Source organism: Lytechinus variegatus, chromosome 7 (genome assembly GCF_018143015.1).
Source record: "Lytechinus variegatus isolate NC3 chromosome 7, Lvar_3.0, whole genome shotgun sequence".
NCBI lineage: Eukaryota > Metazoa > Echinodermata > Echinoidea > Temnopleuroida > Toxopneustidae > Lytechinus > Lytechinus variegatus.
In genome coordinates, this window is record NC_054746.1 from 4,932,479 (window position 1) to 4,952,078 (window position 19,600).

General features: G+C 35.0%; 1 protein-coding gene across 1 annotated transcript in view; it reads right to left on the reverse strand.

The window, feature by feature from the left end:
- The window catches only part of LOC121418268 (dihydrolipoyllysine-residue succinyltransferase component of 2-oxoglutarate dehydrogenase complex, mitochondrial-like), a 46,939-nt gene that overhangs the window by 19,086 nt on the left and 8,253 nt on the right, over nt 1–19,600 (reverse strand). The window contains exons 2-7 of the mRNA XM_041612044.1: nt 16,116–16,149; nt 14,501–14,564; nt 12,105–12,187; nt 11,290–11,364; nt 3,315–3,370; nt 1,641–1,749 (exon numbers count right to left, since the gene is read on the reverse strand). Of these exons, the coding sequence (XP_041467978.1) occupies nt 1,641–1,749; nt 3,315–3,370; nt 11,290–11,364; nt 12,105–12,187; nt 14,501–14,564; nt 16,116–16,149 (421 nt within the window). The remainder of the gene's footprint in view (nt 1–1,640; nt 1,750–3,314; nt 3,371–11,289; nt 11,365–12,104; nt 12,188–14,500; nt 14,565–16,115; nt 16,150–19,600) is intronic.

Consider the following 19,600-nt stretch of genomic DNA (forward strand, 5'->3'; position numbering starts at 1 on the left):
TTATCTGAAATTACATTGACCTAACAACCATATTTGTGTAAGTTTTATGAAATAGAGACATATAGAGATGATTTTTCTCAATAAATTAGAATTTTGTTAAAAAATATTATTTTTTTTAACAAAAACAATTTTTTTCAAAAGAAAAAACGTACTGCCGTATTTTGGTTGCAAAAACGTACCAAATACGCCAAAAATGTACTGGTTGGCAGGTCTGTGTTATGTCAATGACTATAATTATGTTCCTTGCTTTTATTCTAGTTTATACAGTGATTACTCTGAAAGTGTGCAATAGAAATAATTATCCTTATCCTTAATGCTTGCCGGGTTATTATAGGTACATTTCTATAGTCTTAAGTTGAAATAAATCTATAATCACAAACAAATAGTCACTGCATCAACAAATACTTTGTTGATCTCGATATTATCACATTTAATATGCCAGGTCAATTTGTAAGTACGAGAGATTTTTTTTTAGAAGTTGACCTACTTTGACCATATATCAATGAATTTCCTATTTAACTTGATTTCCTGCAGACATACACACAGATTTATTCTCGATTCAAATCAAGCGATTTCCTGATTATACCAATAACAGAATGAAGGGCAGCGCAAACAATGTAGGGATTAAACAGCATATCATCTAGTATGTATTATGTCAGGGTCTCTGAAAGTGTGTAGTCATTTTCAATTGAACAATGCAACTCCGAAATTTTCAATTGCATTTCACTCAGGTCATCTGCAATGTTTTCTTGTCATTTTAGCACAAGGCAACAAAACTATGGGGAAGGATATCTAAATATTTTCTTGAACAAATTGTCTGGCCACACCAATATTTCTGTACTTATAAAATAGGAAAAACATATTACACATTGACTAATACAATTATGCAGCTATCATTTATCACTGATCCTACATTCTCCCAGGAATCCAAAATGAAATCTGCGATAAAGACCATCCTTCAAAACCTTCCTGAAACACACATTCATCATCTTATGTGACAGTCACACCGGTGAAACCGAGTCCAAACCAACCAAATCTGTAAAGTTGTTTTCAATGACATACAACAAAAACACTACAAGGGGAGGTTCGGACAGTACATAGACCGCGTGATGAAACGCCCGGGAAGAGCGCCCCAGAGCATTGAGTAACTAACAACCTTTTTTTACCTCTGTGTATTGCAAGTTGGTTGAGTACAAAACATATGAGAGAAATGGTGAAGGAATAGACGATTTTTAACATCATACAATTTCTTTCATTCAAATTTTTTGTTGTTGTTTATATCAAAGATGAACATATGATTCAGAGTTTTCTGGACAATAAAAGGTGGAATCATTCACATGGACCACCCTTGAGCCCTCTCCAAAGTCCCCTTTCTCATTTACCCCATATGTTTTATACACAGCTGCGTGCCAATGTGTGATGGTTTACTTACTCAATGCTAGTGGGCGTCCTTCCCCAGGAGCATTTTTCGTGCATTTGGGAACGCTTCATAAAAATCGCTGAAGTGTCCGATCATCCCCTTGTAGTATCTTTGCATACAATCTGTTGGTTTGGAGTCAGATCCTTTGGTGTGACTGTACATGTAGCGCAAGAGATCATTGAATTCTATTTTGTGTTCAAACTGGAAGGAGGGACCTTACCTGAGACTTGGATCTTGAGAAGCTCTTGACCTGCTACAACCTTCTCTCCATCTGGTGTCAAGAACTCAAGGATGACCCCACTGCATGGTGCTGGTACTGGGATAGAAGTCTGTCAAGACAATATATATATAGGATGATCTTTGAAGGTTTGCACGGTGGGGCAGATAATCATGTACAAGAGGCTTCATACAACACATTGATGGGCGTATTGAGCTTGACCGGTGAACAGTACCGATAGAGATGCTTCAACAACAAAAATAACTTTTTAAGAAATAATATCTCAATCATTGCATTAATCTATTAGAATAATTAATTCAGAGAAATAGAATGACAGACAGACAGTCAAAGAAAGAAAAGAGAAAGAAGGAAAGATGAAGGAGAGAAATGAAGCACCACAGATGAAATTTTAAAGAGCTAAATGATTTCCTCCTTACATACTTAACGTCAATTTCAACGTACATTGAATTCAAAATAACAGGACTCGTGAAATGTCACGGAATCGCATCGCAATTTGCTCCACATTTTTGTACGACTGCTACACTAAGTTTCCTTGTTAGTGTATCATTTTTCTTACATGAGACTGCACAAAACATAGTTGCAAGCTATTAAATGTATTTAACAACCAAAATGCTAAGCAAATTTGAAAAGTAAATCTATTCCCAGAACGTACATGTTACGCATAGTGAATTCGACTTAGTAATACAAAGCAATGGCAATAAACAGCATTGTTGCCGCTTTCAAATACAAATCCCTTTCTCTATACCGAACATGTGAAGCCAAAATAGAGCTAAGACAACTTGCTATAGTTGTACTTCAGCTTTTATTCAAGCCTTGCAGCCTTCTCCGTTTTAGCTGTATAAAAACATGGAAAGAAACTCCATTTACACAATAGTATCAAAAGCATAACATTCATGGAGCTCCTTCTCCATGTTGTTTGAATACAGCTAACCTAGAGTAGACTCATGCCAGACAGCTTAAATAACAGCTCAAGAAGAGCTACATCCAGATATCTTTAGCACTCTTTGTTCATGCTACATTCAAGCCTCTATTGGAAATCAAAAGTAAAATTTATTACATCCTCCCTTGTTTACTCACAATACACACTTTATATTTATCCCATTTTTAACTCCTTAACATCTATTTTTACCACCACAAACACCCACTAATGTAGACAAACAATGTAACGGAAGCCTCCTCATAAGGTGATTCAATATTCTTTTGGAAACACAATTGAAAAGAAAACCAGTACCCTGATTCTATGCATAAAAAGTGCACATGACCAACAATAACAAACAGACTCATCAGAGGGGTATACATACTGTAACATTAAGGACCAACTAAACATCTGGTAATGTTATCAATTGATTTCATAAAGAGAAAGAATGGAAGGGAATGTGAGGTTTACAGGAAATGACCCAACAATGACTGCACTTGATAATGTGACTCGTGGTCCCAACGTGAAGTACATGCACAGTATACACATGCCCTCCAGGATCCCTTTACACAAAAGGTTAGTGATTACTCGTACGCTTGATTTACACGATTGATTGTACATTGTCGTCAATGGATTCAATCGCAGAAAAAATGCTCTACGATCATTGCTAAGCTTTGTGTTACAGGCCCCACGTAGAGTTACACAACTGAAATGGGACCATTGGATATCATTGTCAATACCTTGTCTGTTTCGATCTCTCCAATAACTTCATCTTCCTCTACAAAGTCTCCAACACCTGCAAATCATAGTAAAGAATGGATACAAAACAAAACATATGAAGTTCATTAATACTAGTTACTTTTAAACAGATGATATGCTCAAAGTATGAAATAGATTATCTAAAACAATCTCACATGGATATCAGTGCTACATGTAACAGTCCACTTTTCATAAATATCATAAAACAGAAGAAAATTAATCCATACCACCATCTCAAACACAAAAACAGGTATCTCGTGAAATTTCTGATTTTCTGTATTGAAAAAAAAATCCCCAAATTTGATTGGTAGCAATTCTGTGTGGTTGAAAGTCAAGGACTTCTGGGAACATCTACATTAAGAATTTAAGGCAGAATTTCAACGTCAAGGACAAAACATATATATACAAGTACCAGCAGCATGCCGAGTAGAATCACTGTATGAAGAATGAGCATGAAAAATGCTCACTATAACTAAGTAAAAATGATGTGCAAACAATTCAGGAAACTACGTTGTTGACCAAATTAATCTGAATTTCAGGCTAAGTTTATGACTTATGAGCAAGTTTCGGGAATTCAAGGATAAAACTCTAGCACTTACATGTAAGGTGTAAATTGACCCAACTATTTTGTAGATAATTATCAAATGAGAGCCTGAGATATAATTTCTTGGAAATACAAGTAGTTGTATCCTGGTTAATAAGATACTTCTTGAAAATTCATCCTTGGACTGCCTTATCTTTGCTTTGAAAGCTAATACATTTGATAGCCAAAACAAAAGTTTATCGTAAGTTCAGAAAAGTACAGATATTATATATGTTGAAGAATAAAGAGAATTCAGAAAGAACTACTGTACATGTAAGCTTTGTAACAATGTTAGACCAAGTATGCTACTGGCATAGCAAAATGATTTTCATTTGAAGACATTTGTGTCACCACTGCATGTATGAGTATGTCCTTATCTATCAAAACATGTGCCTTACACAAGTCACTTTCTATTCTCCATTGATTTTTTTTTTATTACAGACGCAATGCTTAAATTACATAAAGAATTAATATTCTTTTTAAAAATTCCAAATGAAATTGTATTATGATATGTACAAGTATGCACATCAATACAATACAAAAATCTTACGTTATTAAATCAACAACAACAAATCGGCAAGAAAATGAGAAGGAACTCAATAGAAATTGGTAAACTAATTCAATTAAAATTGATAAATTAAAAAATTTATACATCAGGGCTTTTATTTCCAATAACTCCTGTTACATGTACCTTTTAAAACACACCCAAAAACTATAATACTATATTTCCACTTTCCAGACGTAAAATATGTATTTTTTTTTTCTGAACAGCTTGAGTAAAACAAATACATAAATAAGAACACCTATTTTTCTGGCATACCCTGAAGTGATGATAAAAAGAGCAACAGTTTGAAGAGAGAGATGATTGTAGAGGAAGCAAGATGTCATCAATTATTTAGGAGAATAAATGAAGCATTTGAAAATGAGAATACGACGAGACCCCAGAGGATAGTAATGGGGCCTTGCCGTAACCGATAAGCGGCCACGCATCGCATCACCCAAGCTAAAAGATGATTAGTTTTCAGACAAGAAAGATGAGCACTTTATCTAATTTGCCATTCATCTTTGGATAGCTCAATTAGCCTCGTCTTTGGATTGAGGTGTCGGAAAGACTTTTCAAATGGACATGGCTTGGGCTTGCCAGACGAATTGCTTCCCTTCAATATACCAATTATTTTTTTTTTTGGCTTTCGAGACAGGATTGAAATGAAAATGTCATTATTACTTCAAGGCCATTAGAATGAAGTAGGTTTCTCTTAATTTCTTTCTTTCACGTTTTTTCTCATTTCAATTTATTTGTTCATCAAATTGCCTGTTCTTATTACAAATAAACAATCCACCTTCAACTATGCAATGGGAAGAGCTTTGAAATGATTCAAATTTACAAGATAAGCTATATTCAAGCTTGATATTTGTGAAGGCCATATCTATCAATCTATTTTCAAAATCTACAGTACAGTACCTCTATAACAATATTTCAACCCTTATCAATATCATAAAATATATTTTCCTGTATTTTTTACCCAACTGGCAATTTTATTTGATCTTGATACATTTACATGCAAATCTATTTGCACAGTACATAGAGGAGCGTTGGAGCCCAGTCTCCTGACTTTGAAATAGAGGATCGTGGGTTCGAATCCCAGCCATAACGTAATTTCCTTCAGCAAGAAATTTATCCACATTGTGCTGCACTCGACCAAGGCGAGGTGAATGGGTACCCGGCAGGATTAAATCCTTGAATGCATGAGCGCTGAAAGGCAGCTCAAGCTAAAGCCGGGGTAATAATAATAACGACGCACCTCAGAATAGAATATTTCTAGATAGATGGCGCTATATAAATGCCTATTATTATTATTACATATAGCAAGTTCTTGTTAACATTTGCACATGAATTAAAATGAAAATTCAAAGGGATTGTAAAAGGAAATGAAATAGAGAAAAAATGAATGAATAATGAACTTATATTGAAAATTTATATTCCCAACAAATGTCAATTTATTTGATTGCAATACATTATTGATGGTACCATTATTCTTAATTTCTCCAGAGTGACTTTGTGAAAATAAAGAGCTCTTTGCAGACAACTGAGACAAAATGACAAAAAATTGAATAACAACTTCTTATATGTAGCTACGATGAAGACACATGACTTGAAGACAATAGAACGTTTACCACAATAGTGCCAAGCTCTTATGCATGACTTCATAAATAGAAACTGTCAACGTCTGCCTTTCTCCCCTATTCTTGAGAAATATGTTTCGATTCATTTTATTGCTATGCTCCAGTTACTGTACCAAGCAAGCTATTCATAGTCATAAGTCTTTTTTTTTTTTGAAAGATGGAATGAAAATAAAAAAATCTTCATATTCCAAAGAATACAATTTACATGTAGAAAGATGAAGTGGAGATGTTTTTTGTTTCATTTATCAAGGCCATGGTTTTCCATAGTTCAAACCACAGAGAAGATAAATATTTAATATGTTGGTAGAAAGACGAGATGCTGCATAACAAGTAAATGAGTCACTTTACAAGCTTGAGTGCTAGAGCATGTCAAGAAAACTGTGAATCAGGAAATATACATGTCTATAAAAAGAAAAAAGAGTATTGATCGAACAAGTGCAAGTAGTTAAAATTAAATATAGCAATACGCTGGCAAAGATAAACCTAAGTGCATTCATACAAACATGTAGAGATTTTATGATATTTGCCAAGTTAATATCTTTATTGGACAACCCAGAATAGTACCAGGTGCATGTAAACTACAAAAGATCATTAACTGTATAGAGTAGTCTACGAGAAGTCTTGTATTGATGCATTCATCAGATTTGAAGGGTCAGAAATAACATTAATTTTATATACATGTATCTTGCTTCTAGTAATATTAAAAATCATGATATAAAAAAAATAGAAAAAGAACTGTGAAGAGATGGAGATTCCAGCTTTCCCAAAGAGGGATGTGATTACAGATGGCATGATGTATTATATATCAATGAAGAACATAAGACCGCGTCATTTCATTATATTTTGACCCGACACCCCCACTACCAATATACTAAATAAGAGGATTGCAGACAAAAACAAGAAAGGATCAACTTAAACAAATACATGACTTTGACATGATAAAGAGTTCCTGAAAATACAGAATGCTTCAAATACTTCGAGCACCCCCCCCCCTTTAAATAAAAAAGGAGGACTGCAGATAAAAGAAACATGAAAAAAAATCAGGTTAAACAAGTACATGGCATCTTGCATGATAAAGAGCTCCTACACCTAACTTTGCTTCCTTTTATACAACAGCAAGCGATAAATTAAAACTTCATCTCTATATATATGTGATTTGTAAAACCCAACACCTACCGACTGCATTAAATTCACTTCAAAAGCCACTTGTAAACCAATCTCTTAACCTCTTCTTGACAATTCAAGACCATCTGGAGTGATATCAAAGTTGAAAATGCCAACACTTGGGCAACCTGTAGGTGTGTGAGGCATCTGGATTCCAGGCAACCCTTCACACCCCGTGACTTGTCTCATCCCTACTCATATCCTTCCAAACATTCTCTTCCCTTTCATCCCGCATCTTCTCCAAAAGCCATCTCGGCCCCGCGTCAATATTTCTTTTGATCTCCCAGAGGAAATCTTGTAGTAACAGTGAAAGGAAGGCAGCTGTGCTTTGGCACGTGCACGCGGGAGTGGACATGGTGTTTACAGCAGGAGGTTTGTTTGGGTAGAATAGAAGAGATCTCTGGTAATTCCTTGCCGATATTAAAATCAATGACCGACACCCTTTAACACGATGTCAATAAGAATAGGATTAAGACAGGGACATTGACACTTCCAATTGTGCATTGCCCTCAGTAGAGTCAGATTCTTTTAATGATCACACAGTCATATTAACAGGCTTGGCTTTTACCTCCCTCACTAACAAATGATACATAATGTAGGTATAGAAAACCGTCAACAACTCCATCACTTAAATGACAAAGTGCACCTACTTTGCTCAATGTATTTACAGTACAGGATCAAAGAAAATAAACCTCTCAAATGAAAGTGATCTTCGAACAAAAACATATTCAATGCAACTATACAATACCACTATTACAAGACAAATACAATCTAACCAATACAACATTAAAGATCCATTTTTTTTGGGGGGGGGGTTAAATGTTTGTACGTGTAGGACAAACAAAAAAAAGACAAATACATGGATAAACAATAATAAAAGACTAGCCAACTTCAATCATGGACTATCAAATGATTTTTTTGTATCTTTATGCTGAAGCATTGCAATAAATGCTGCTTAATTGGTCTGAAAAAAAAATAAAGCTATATTCATTATACAAATACATGTACTACTGGGTATTATTCATCTTTCAATAAAAAAAAATAAAAAACTCTAAAAAGAAACCTAACATTTCTATCAGAGAAAGAAGTCAGAAACGAGTTGATGCCTCATCAAAAAGGCAAAATATAACAAAAGAAAATTAAAGATTATAATCATCATTCCAAAATAAATCCATTTCCCCCAATGAACATGGATGCATTTGAAGAGGCCTTAATTCAGAAAATGTCATTTGATGGTTCAGAATGGTGATTAATACCATGGTCACATTTGCTCTACGGCGGCCGTACGGCGAGTCGAAAACAGCCGTTTCAACACTTTTTGTACCAAACAAATATAGATGGTTTGAATTGAAATTAATAAAACGGCTGTTGTCGACTCGCCGTACGGCCGCCGTAGATCAAATGTGACCAAGGTATAAATATCATCATTCTGATTTATTTAATATAAAAAAATTGCAATGATATTTAGTACAGCAGTATTAAAGAATTATACAGAAGACCTAGAGAGTTTGGAACTAGAGAATTTGGGTACCCGGTAGGATGCGAAAGATATTGTATGTTTGATTTTGCCAGCACCATAATGAGGCTGCGATGAATGCAAGGAATGCTCCCCAGGGAGTGGAAATTGTGCACTTTTCGTGCGGGATTGAAATGAATCCAATGACCGGGGTAATAATATGCTGTAACGCGCTTTGGGCCATTCTGGGAAAAGCGCTTTATAAAAATTGGCTATTATTATTATTATACCTCCAGTAAAATAAATGTGACTACATTGTACATTTATTTCATAAATGCAGGGGGGGGAGGGGGAGAGGGACACAGCCCCGATGAAATATTGTCACATTATGGTAACTAATGGCACCATACACGTGTCAAAAACAAGTCTTTCTCATTTCTATTAATATTTCCATCATTTTTTTAATGATAAAGAATAGAATCTAAACTCTTAATACATGTAGTCCCCAAATTAGATTTCTAAAATGCATGCTGTAGGCTACAACCGTACAATCTCTATGCTAACGTCACCTTGAACAATACATGTAGGTGTGTGCAAATGGTTGCATCAACCTATAGCTCCAATCTATTCGGCAAAGTCGTAAGCAATAAATATTTCTTGTAAACACATGTAGTAGGCCTAGACTCACAGATGTAGTCCTCCATGGCAATCAATCGTGTATATTTACATAACAGATATAAAGCCAATGAACATGATCTACTGAAAGGATCAATAAGTGAGAACATTGATAATGAAGTTACAAGCTCCTGTGTCAGTTTTAAAGTTCAATCAAGCTGGTGGGTATTTCTTAAAAGGAAATCATGAAATTCATTTGTACACATACTCCATAATTATCTATTTTCTCAATTGCCAGACAACACAGCCATTTGTTCTTTTGCGTGGGGGGGGGGTAAGCTTTAACCCTATTAAAATAGACTGGGCTATTTCGTCGCCTAAGACGGGGGGGGGGCTGATTCAGCCCCCCCTTTATGATCTCGGCCGTCGATCGCGCGATCACGACGAAAATTGGCACACGCGTTACCCATGGCATTATCTACAAAACTATAACATCAAATTCTGCAAAAAATCTCATGTCTCATTAATTATGCTAATTTATGCGTAAAATCATAAGTTTGCTCTAATTAATATAATAATGCCCCTGAAATGCTAATTTTTGTTTCACATACTCTAGATAGGCATCTGATCAAATTTATTTTTTAAAAATTTCAACATCACATTTATTTTCTTATGTATTCTATTGTTTTTTAAATTTCTTATGTATTTCTTTGTTTTTCGACTTTGTTTTTTATTGTTTTTTCAATGGAAATTGTTGGGGACTTTATTTTTACCATAAAAAAGATAAAATTAATTGATTTTAAGCAGTAAAAGGAAAAATAATGATACATTTATGAATTTTGGCTAAAAACACTATTTGCATTGGATTTGTACACAAATTCATGTTTTTGAGTAATTTTGGGTCTGCATACACTTCCGAAATGTTGCGTAATTTTGGAACCGCGTACCCGGGGGTCACAATTTTGGTCTCAAAAGTTGCGCAAGACTTGAAAGTAAAAAGTCAGCGAGCGACGCGGTAAAAAAAATTTGCGCGGCGGATTTATCGCGAAAAATGTCGAGGGGGGGGCTGAATCAGCTCCCCCCAGTCTTTTTAGGGTTAATAATAATTCATAATGATCTGTGTTTGATTTAACCTTTAAATCATTTCTCTTATTCTCCTTCAACTCTCTTTGCCTTTTAGATGATATTCACATAAGCAGAAAGGGAAGTTACCTTTATCTGCACTTGACCTAGTATAGCCTTTAACACATATTCACTTAACCAAGAAAGTGCATACAAGGGTATCACCAACAACAGGTCTCAAATTAATGTATTCTTCCATAATTTTGAGTACAGTAATTGTAACCTACATGTATAAATAACAATGGCATATAAGCAATTTACAGGGTTAAATTTCAACAGTTTGATCAATCATATAAATCTGAGAGTTTTCTATTTGAACCAATTTAGAAGCTCCATACCAAGATAACATGTGGGTTGAACACCATAACGGGGGGGGGGGTAACACTGAGCAATGTTGAAACTTGGGAGGGGTGACAATGTGACGCATGCTTTACCTACTGTAGCAAAGATAAGCTGACAAAAATGTTACCTGAAAATGATTAGAAGTGTATTGATGTGTACTATTGAACTAAAATAATAAACATGACAAAAGAAAATAAAATTTGGTATACAGTGGAAAATTAATTTTGCAGTGATAGATAAGAAGTATTTACTATTAAGAAGAAAAATTACTGGTAGATTATATGAACAATTTTCACCAGGATAATATGGTGCTAAAAGAATGAACAGTATAATATGTTAATGCGATAGAAAGCTGCGCTGCTGAATTCCTACAAGAGTTACTTCATAAGAAAGAGATAATTGCAAAATAACAAGAAAAGAGACAAAGCAAAACAAATTCACATGGATCAATGGTGTATCTTAGGAATAATATAAAGTTGAATTATATTACCTTTATCCCACCTTACATCGCCCTCTGACACAGACTCGGCAAAAGGAGGCGTTTCTACCACTTTAACCTCATCATCTGAAACACAAAATAAAACAAAAAAAATTGACCAGTCTATCCCTTCTAAAACCAAGAACATTTTAATGATTATTAGGAAGCTGTTCTTTAATGTTTTTCACCCTGCACTTTTATTCCTTAACCCCAGGAAATTGGTGGGGCTAGGGGGGGGGGGTCTTAGCCCCACCAATTTACCAGGGTTAAGCTTAGCCCACTTCGTTTTCACACTTATGTTTTAGCAAAGTGGGCTAGCATGGTAAATAGTACGGTACTATCTGGCCCTACAAAAAAGCAGGGTTAGCCAGCTTATTGTAGTGCTAAGAGATGCAGTGTGAAACAAAACAGGGCTAAGGAAATGTGGGGCTAAGCATTAGCCAATCACAGAAGTTGAAGTTGCACATTAATCGCGCTCTGTCTGGTAAACTCGTCAATATTCATGAGCTGTGTGATAGTCCGGGGTCAAGGTGTTAACCCCGGCTAAGCAAATAGTATGGGGTTAAGATAGACAGTGTGAATAAAAAAAGATAGTATGGGGTTAAGGATATGCAGTGTGAAAAGCATATATAAGTCTAACTCACTCCTTGCCTGAATTAGACAACATAGTAAACAAAAATTCTGGCTTTGCCATGATGATATTTCGCCTATACAATTGGAACATTCCACTGAATTGGACATTGGACTCATCTGGAATTTCCCTTGAAGGTACATGGTATTATGGTGGGGTGAGATGTAGAGGTACGATCTTTTACTACTATACTTACTATAATAATGTGAAGTATGGATTCCTTTTAGATCCCAGATTGGTTGTGACTGGTAGCTTCCTATTGTTGGCTGTATCCTTGTACTTTATAGAAGTTGGTTGAGCAGAGAGAGAAAAAAAGGAATATGTCATTTAAAGATAAATTCCAGTTTTGGTAACAACCTCAAAATGACTTTTTACAGAATCTAATACAATGATCACCTGAGTGTCTGTTTGTATGAATAAAAAATATGTCCCAAAGTATTCTGGAAGAAATTGTGTAATTGCTGAGAAATAAGCGCGGATTCGGTCACTTCCGTCGGGTCTTTATTCCAGCAATATTAATACACTGTCCCACGTGTGCCTATCTGTGTTGGTGATCTTCAGTGTGAACATTTTTCAGCATAGATTTCAAGATTTCACAAAGTTCAGTTTATGTAACTGTATCAGATCTAGATCCTCGATGATATACTGACAATTAAGCCTTGTTTTACAGACTTTCTCATGAAATCAGTGTTTACTGCGACTACTGGAATTTCTCTTTAAAAAAAAATTCCCTTTTAATTTTCCACAATATGGATCCTCCCAAAATGACTGAGTGAGGAACAATATTTCAACTGTTCAGAAATTGAAATAAGTGAAGTTAAATATGTCTAGGAAGACAAAATAAATATGCAATCAATCTACAAAGCAGATGTTTGAGTAAAGAAGTAACGTAAAAACATCCTTAAAAAAGAATTCCCCTTTTAATTTTCCAAAATATGGATCCAAAAATATAATTTAATTAGGAATAACACTTCAACTGTTAAAAAATTAAAATAAGTTAAGTTAAAATGTAAAGGAAGACAAAATAATATGCAGTCGATCTAGAAAGAAGTTGTTTGAGCCGAGAATTAAAACATATTATATACAGAGAATTCTCGTCTGATTTCCTACAGCATGGACCTCAAGAAGAAAAAATAATTCAGTGCAGAGAAAGCATTTTTAAAGTTTAGGATATGAGAGTGGGTAAATTCAAAGATGAACATGAAAACACAATGATTATGTACTTGCAGTCTATCTATAGCAGAGCAATTCTAAAAAAATATGTATGTCCGACCCCCTTCATATGGAACCTTCATGAAATTTTCTGTTTCTGATTTCTGGTTCTTATGACAGTCTGCAATGTTCTCAAAGGACCATGACTTGGTCAGTTAATGAAGTGAAGTATGACTTGAGAAAAATGGGGGTCAGACGTACAAAAAGGTTGATCATTTTATGGAATTGCCCGGCATTAAAAGACCAAGATGTCTTAAATGAAAATCATCCCATCTATATAATTGATTTGAATGCTCAAGTAAAGCCAAAATTAAATGATTTTTCCATTTCCCCTCTAAACAAAAATTGGTGAATATCAAAATATCTAACCATGTCTAAATCTATTCATAATGACCACTGCTTTATCCTATGAGGGTAGATAATGATTGATACACACATTAGGGGGCTAATTTTCACACATTACTCTCGGCTTCAGAGGAACCTGTTGGCACGGCATCCACAGTCTTTGTTCATTCCAAATGATTTCACTTGAATGACCGATAGCATGAGCACACACTTCCAGAGTGCATTTACCCAGAATGGGGAGACTTTCTTTTCTAATCAAACACAGCACTACTATAATACCCAATCAAGGGGACGAAGGATCATTTGAGGCTACTTTACAACAACAGAAAAATGGGTCAGAGCTGCATTTGATGGAAAGGGTTCCTTCCCAAGATTTTAAATGAAAAACATATATCACCCCTCTCAATGCAATTTCTCTACTGTCAATATATCCATTTCCCCTGACAATTGTCATCACTGATGGCTGAATTGTATATCGTTTATGGGTGGTATAATATTTGCATTGCATTCTCCACTCTGCTTTGTTCAAACCACTTGAAAGATTAGCATTATACCTTATCCACCATTCTACAGATCATTGGCCATTGCAGGTCCATGCTTCATTGCATAACGGCATACAGAGATGGAAAATTAATAACGTGCTGTATTATCTGCCTAAACTGGCTGTGATGGAGGTGGACCCTTGGATGTATTTTCATCTTGTTGCTCTTCTTAATGCATCTACAAAGTTAGCTGTGAATTATTCATGATCTGTCTCACACGAGGGAATTTCTGAGCCCCTGCTGCGGCCTTCTTCTGTTATTAATGATCCATGGATGCAAATATGATTACAAGAGAAATATATCAAGGTCTAAGTTTTCCCCCCTCTCTTGCAATCAATAATGCTTTCAATATCGGCAAAAGGGAGGAAGTTAAATGAAAAGCAACAAGTCTGCCTTGGGGACTTTTAGTGTGGTTACTCAGGGATGAAATTAAAAGAGGTGGAATGTAAAGATGAATGGAGGAGAGAGATGGTGAGATGAAGGAAATGTATACCTCAGACCTTGTTGATACTTTGAAAGATGATTATATGCCCTCCACTGACATCCCTCCGATGAAGCTTGAAAAATAAAACCATTTTCACAGAGATTAAGATAAAGGCTAATAAGTTGTAAAAAAAAAAATCAAGGATCAGTTAATATGAATGTATCCCTTATACTTCAAGTTACATTGTTCAAATACAATCAAAGAAAATTACACAAGAACTTACAAATATACAACATATTGTGTAGTAGGTTTCACGGTACACCATGTATCTTTCTTGGGCAAGTGTTGGTCCTGAAAAGGACCACCCAATCTCGACGTTTCAATAAGTGTGTTCTCCTGAGGATTGGGTGGTCCTTTCTAGGACCAACATTTGCCCAAGAAAGATACATGGTGTACCGTGAAACTTACTACACTATTCTTCTTCGCCATGGAAACCTTCAGAAGTTACAACACAAGATATTTCCAAATGTTTGGAGCTATATGTTAAAACCGAACAATGTTTTCAAGGCTTTTTGCCGGGACCCCCCGCTTTTGCAGGGAATCCTCCTTTACCAGAAGGGTATTCATGGCTACTATTAAATAAGCCCTGATAATAAGAGGCCGCTACTCCCTTACCCCTTCTTAATTGGTTATTTTTGCCTGGTGAGCAATTGTTAACAAGGTAAATACAATTATGAACCATACATATAAGGTTCTATGCAATATGAATTTGTTCTAAAAAGGGAAAAAGATGGAAATGGGTTTGTCAGTGATAGGGTCTTTTTATTGGGGGCAGCACAAACTTAAAACGGGGCACTCACGTCCCTGCTTAAAACAATGTCCTTTTCTTCAATTGAATAATACTTTAAAGGAGAAGTTCAGCCTGAAGAAAAGTTTGTTGTAAAAATAGCAGAAAAAAATAATGAAAAATACTGGTGAAGGTTTGAGGAAAATCCATTAAAGATTATTAAGGAAGTTACTAGAATTTTAAGTTATGGATTTCTGACATCATAAATGAGCAGCTGCCCCTTATGTTATGTAATATAAAATGCATAAAAATCAACTTTTTAATGGTTTGTGACAACTAATTTTTGTTTTCTTTTTAGGAGGGTGTGTGAAATATACTGAATGTCACAGCAAAAATTATTTGCAATTTTCGAAAGTACATTACATTTCATTGATTGACCATTCGATATGTAGGAAAGCTGCTCGCACATGACGTCACAAATCAAATAACTGAAATTCTATTAAGTTTTTTATTCTTGGATGGATTTTTCTCAAACTTTGGAAAATATTTTTATTATTTTTTCTATCATTTTTACAATAAACTTTTTTGTGAATTTTCCCTTTAATAGGGCATTATATTCTTGGACATTTCTTTTTCATAGACATCCTTCCCCTTTCTTTCCTTTTCTTCATCTTTCCATCGCTACTTGAAAAATCAAATAGGGGTGGTCACCTAACTGCCCCCTTGCAGTACTATTCCCAACTACTAAGGACACCTAAATTTTGATTGGGTGATAAGCAAGTTGCCATGGTACATGTAGTTACCAAAATGAATTTGTAAAGTTCTTCAAGAGGCCTTATGAGTTAGGGAGTATCACCGTCAGTATCCCACAATGTCTATTTTCTTCTATTTTCTTACCTATATTCAACTTGATGTTCCTTGATATGCATACCTACAAAGATATAGATAAATACAAATAATGACTATATAACAATTATAAACTTAAAGAGGTTTTACACGTAAATTTATAAAGATCTGTTTTTACCCCAGATATCAGCAACGAAAATCACTCACCACTTTAAAAAATATGTAAAACAAATAAATATGGAAATATCAAGAGTCAATATTTTGCTAAAGTTGATCAGAATGTAAAATATATGTAGGGAAAGAGAATGTAGTTCTGTCCCTGCCAAAGATAAATGGTTATTTATTTTTTCATTGTATTGAAAATTACACAGTAATATGAATGAGTATAAAGGCCTTTAGGCAAGGCTCCACATTAACTTTTTATGGTGGTGGCCCGTTCGGGCCACCAAAACCTTCAAATAATTTTTTTTGGTGGCCCACTAATAAAGTTTGGTGGCCCGAAAAATATAAAGAAAAACATTAATTAAAAATGAATAAAACAAACTGAAATATTCTGCAATCACTAACACGTACCACTATTCTTTGTACATCTTGTATGTAAATCGTGCTTGCTATTATTTTACTTTGCTTATTTTGTGGTAATATATAAATTGTTCTATCATTGTAAATATGAAATGATTGAAAGAGAAAAAAAGAATTGTATTGTTCCTAGGTTGTGTAGATTTTTAATCTCTGTATAGACACATACTCATAATGGTAAAGTAAATAAATAGTGCAAACTCAGATAGATTTACAAAACAATGATTTTTCCTTTCTTCCTTTTTGATTGTAAAACCTAGATTATGCAGGCCCCAAATCCAGTTTATTTTCTCTTTTCCAGCATATTATAGCAGGAGAAAATCACATGCTGCAGAATTAGAACAATGTGTAAAAGGGGGAAATAAACAAAAATAATTTTTAGAATAGTATATTGAAAAAAGAAAACAAAAATTGTAAAAATGAATACGTTAAGTGAAATAAAACAAAAGAAAAAATGAAGAAAGAAAAAACAAAGAACAGGTCATAAAAAAAAATTGAGAAAAAACAAAAGAAAATTTAAGAAAAATAAATAAAACAAAATTATCAAAAAATGGGGAAAATTATTATTATTCAGTAGAAACATGTTCTTTAATCAGGCATTTTCAATGGGAAGGGGTATAAATGGTTTAATCACTGTGAAAAAAATGAAAGAAAAAAATAAAATGGCAAAAGTTATCTGGAAAAAACAGTGAGAAAATTCCTTCCCTATATTTGACAAAAAATTCACATGTCATATCAATGAAATGCCTTCCCAAAGTATTTACTTCCTTAAGAGTGGTTTAAGAAGTCATTTGTAAACAAGAAAGAAAGAGCGGCCTATTTATTTTTGGCTCGAAGAGACACAGCTTCGAAATAAACCAAATATCAACATACATACAAATGCACATATGGGACTGTGATGTACTCACCTATGTGTTTTATGTGTATTAATGCATTTGGAAATCGGTCTTTTTGAGTCAAAAGAGAGGTCATAATTCCTCCTTTTAATGCTTGCAATTAATCAGGTTTCAGTAATATGGACTGTAGAAGGGCATTTCATTGGTGTAAAATGTGACTTTGACGTAGATTTCCAAAGTTCTGGGGAAGATTTCTTAGCAGTAACATTTCGTATCGCAGCTCCCTGAGTCTGAATAGTCTGCTCGCGCACTAGCTAGCTAGCTGCAGTGGTTTCATGCATGCAAAGCTCAGCCAGACAGCCGGCGCGGCCGGCTGAATAATAGTTACTGTATGCTAGCGGTAGGCCTACATACTGTCATGACTATGCAATCTTTGTGTGTGTGTATTTGTGTGTAGATTAACAAAAAAGGCGCATGAAGAATTGACTTGCAATTTTAACTGTAGAAGGTTGATAAATGCCTGCAAAATCGGGAGAAAAATTGCGCTACTTTGAAAATTATTGGTTGCCCGATTCGGGCCACCAAAACTTAACATTTTTTCAATAATGGTTGCCCGAGATGAATTTTTGGTGGCCCCGGGCCACCGCTAATGTCAAGCCTTGCTTTAGGAATAGTACAACAAACTGAACTGGAAATGACACACGTGGCACACCACTATTTTGTTCAGAATCTTATCTATCCGATCATACTTATTCCCTGCTCCACGTACGATTGATATTATTTAGGATATGATTATATGTACCTGTCAATATTTCCCTATTTTGTGACAGTTGATGAACATACAGAGTTACCCAAATAAAGGGAAAATTATCAGAAATGTCACTTGAAATCAATTGTTTTCAAGAGAGAAGCCATCTTGAAATCTGACATCTAACCGGGGTTGAAAATAGACAGGAGCAACAAGCGATTCCGCCCTCATGTGCTTTGGAATCGCTCTCGCAACTGCCTAAAACTGCCAAGTACCGAGCGACTCCCAACATGAAAATCGCTCCCGTCCAGTCTCCCATTTATGACTGCATAATAGTCAAGACAGCCAGGCCAGAGAAACTGCAGGTTCTACTTTCATGGATCGTCGAGTTCTGGCGTGTAACTGAGTGGATTTTTTAGAATCACAGGCCCAGTGCTTCAGAAAAATGCGTATCGAGATTCAAACTCTCGATATCCTAGGTACTATTTTTCAAAACGCTGCGCGGCACCGGCTTGTCTTGCTGTAACTTTTTCCCTTTTTATTGGATTAATTTTGAAGATACTATCCTAAAGAAGAAAATCACAGAATTTTGTTTCAGAGTAATTTTTAGCGACTCCACTTCTTAAATCTGAACTGATCCACTTGGCGCTATAGAAATTTGAAGCAGATCCCGGAATTCTAACTGAAATTAGGACAGTCAGTGGGGATTTTGATGAGTAACAGTCAGAGCCAGAGTGTATACATGTATTGGCGCTAATGCAGTTTCATACCCGCCTGTGTTGAGGTGATGATTGGCTGTGAGCTGTGTGTTGCGGTGATGATTGACTGAGAGCTATGTCGTGTTCAGTGACTGCGCATAGGCATGGCTTAGCTTGAGAAATAGTTGACATGTTGACGTTAGCTGTCAGGCTGTGATGCATTCAATATTTCATTAAATAATTTTCAAGTGAGTTTTTATCAAAAAGTAATTATGAAAAGGATTCCTCTGAATAAAAATTCTGTTCAGATTTGATAAACTTCATCTTATTCAATTTGATGGACGAAAAACAACATCCAGTTAATTTAATGTACAAGATACAAACAATAGATCTACATGTAAATCAACAATAAATCAAATAATAATTAAACATTTAATAATGATGAAAAAAAAATAATATAAACAATGTTTAACATTAAATGAATTTGTAAACAATCAGGACCAACTGTGATGCGAAACCATGCACTGAATCATGAAAAAAATGGCTCTCGAAAACTGGCAGTCTCACCTGCATTGCACGATTCAATATAGCAGCAGTGCTGGCTTTGAAAACTACTATAAAATAATTATTCACAAAATACACCATTCATATAACAGGGCTCGACACTAGCGACGG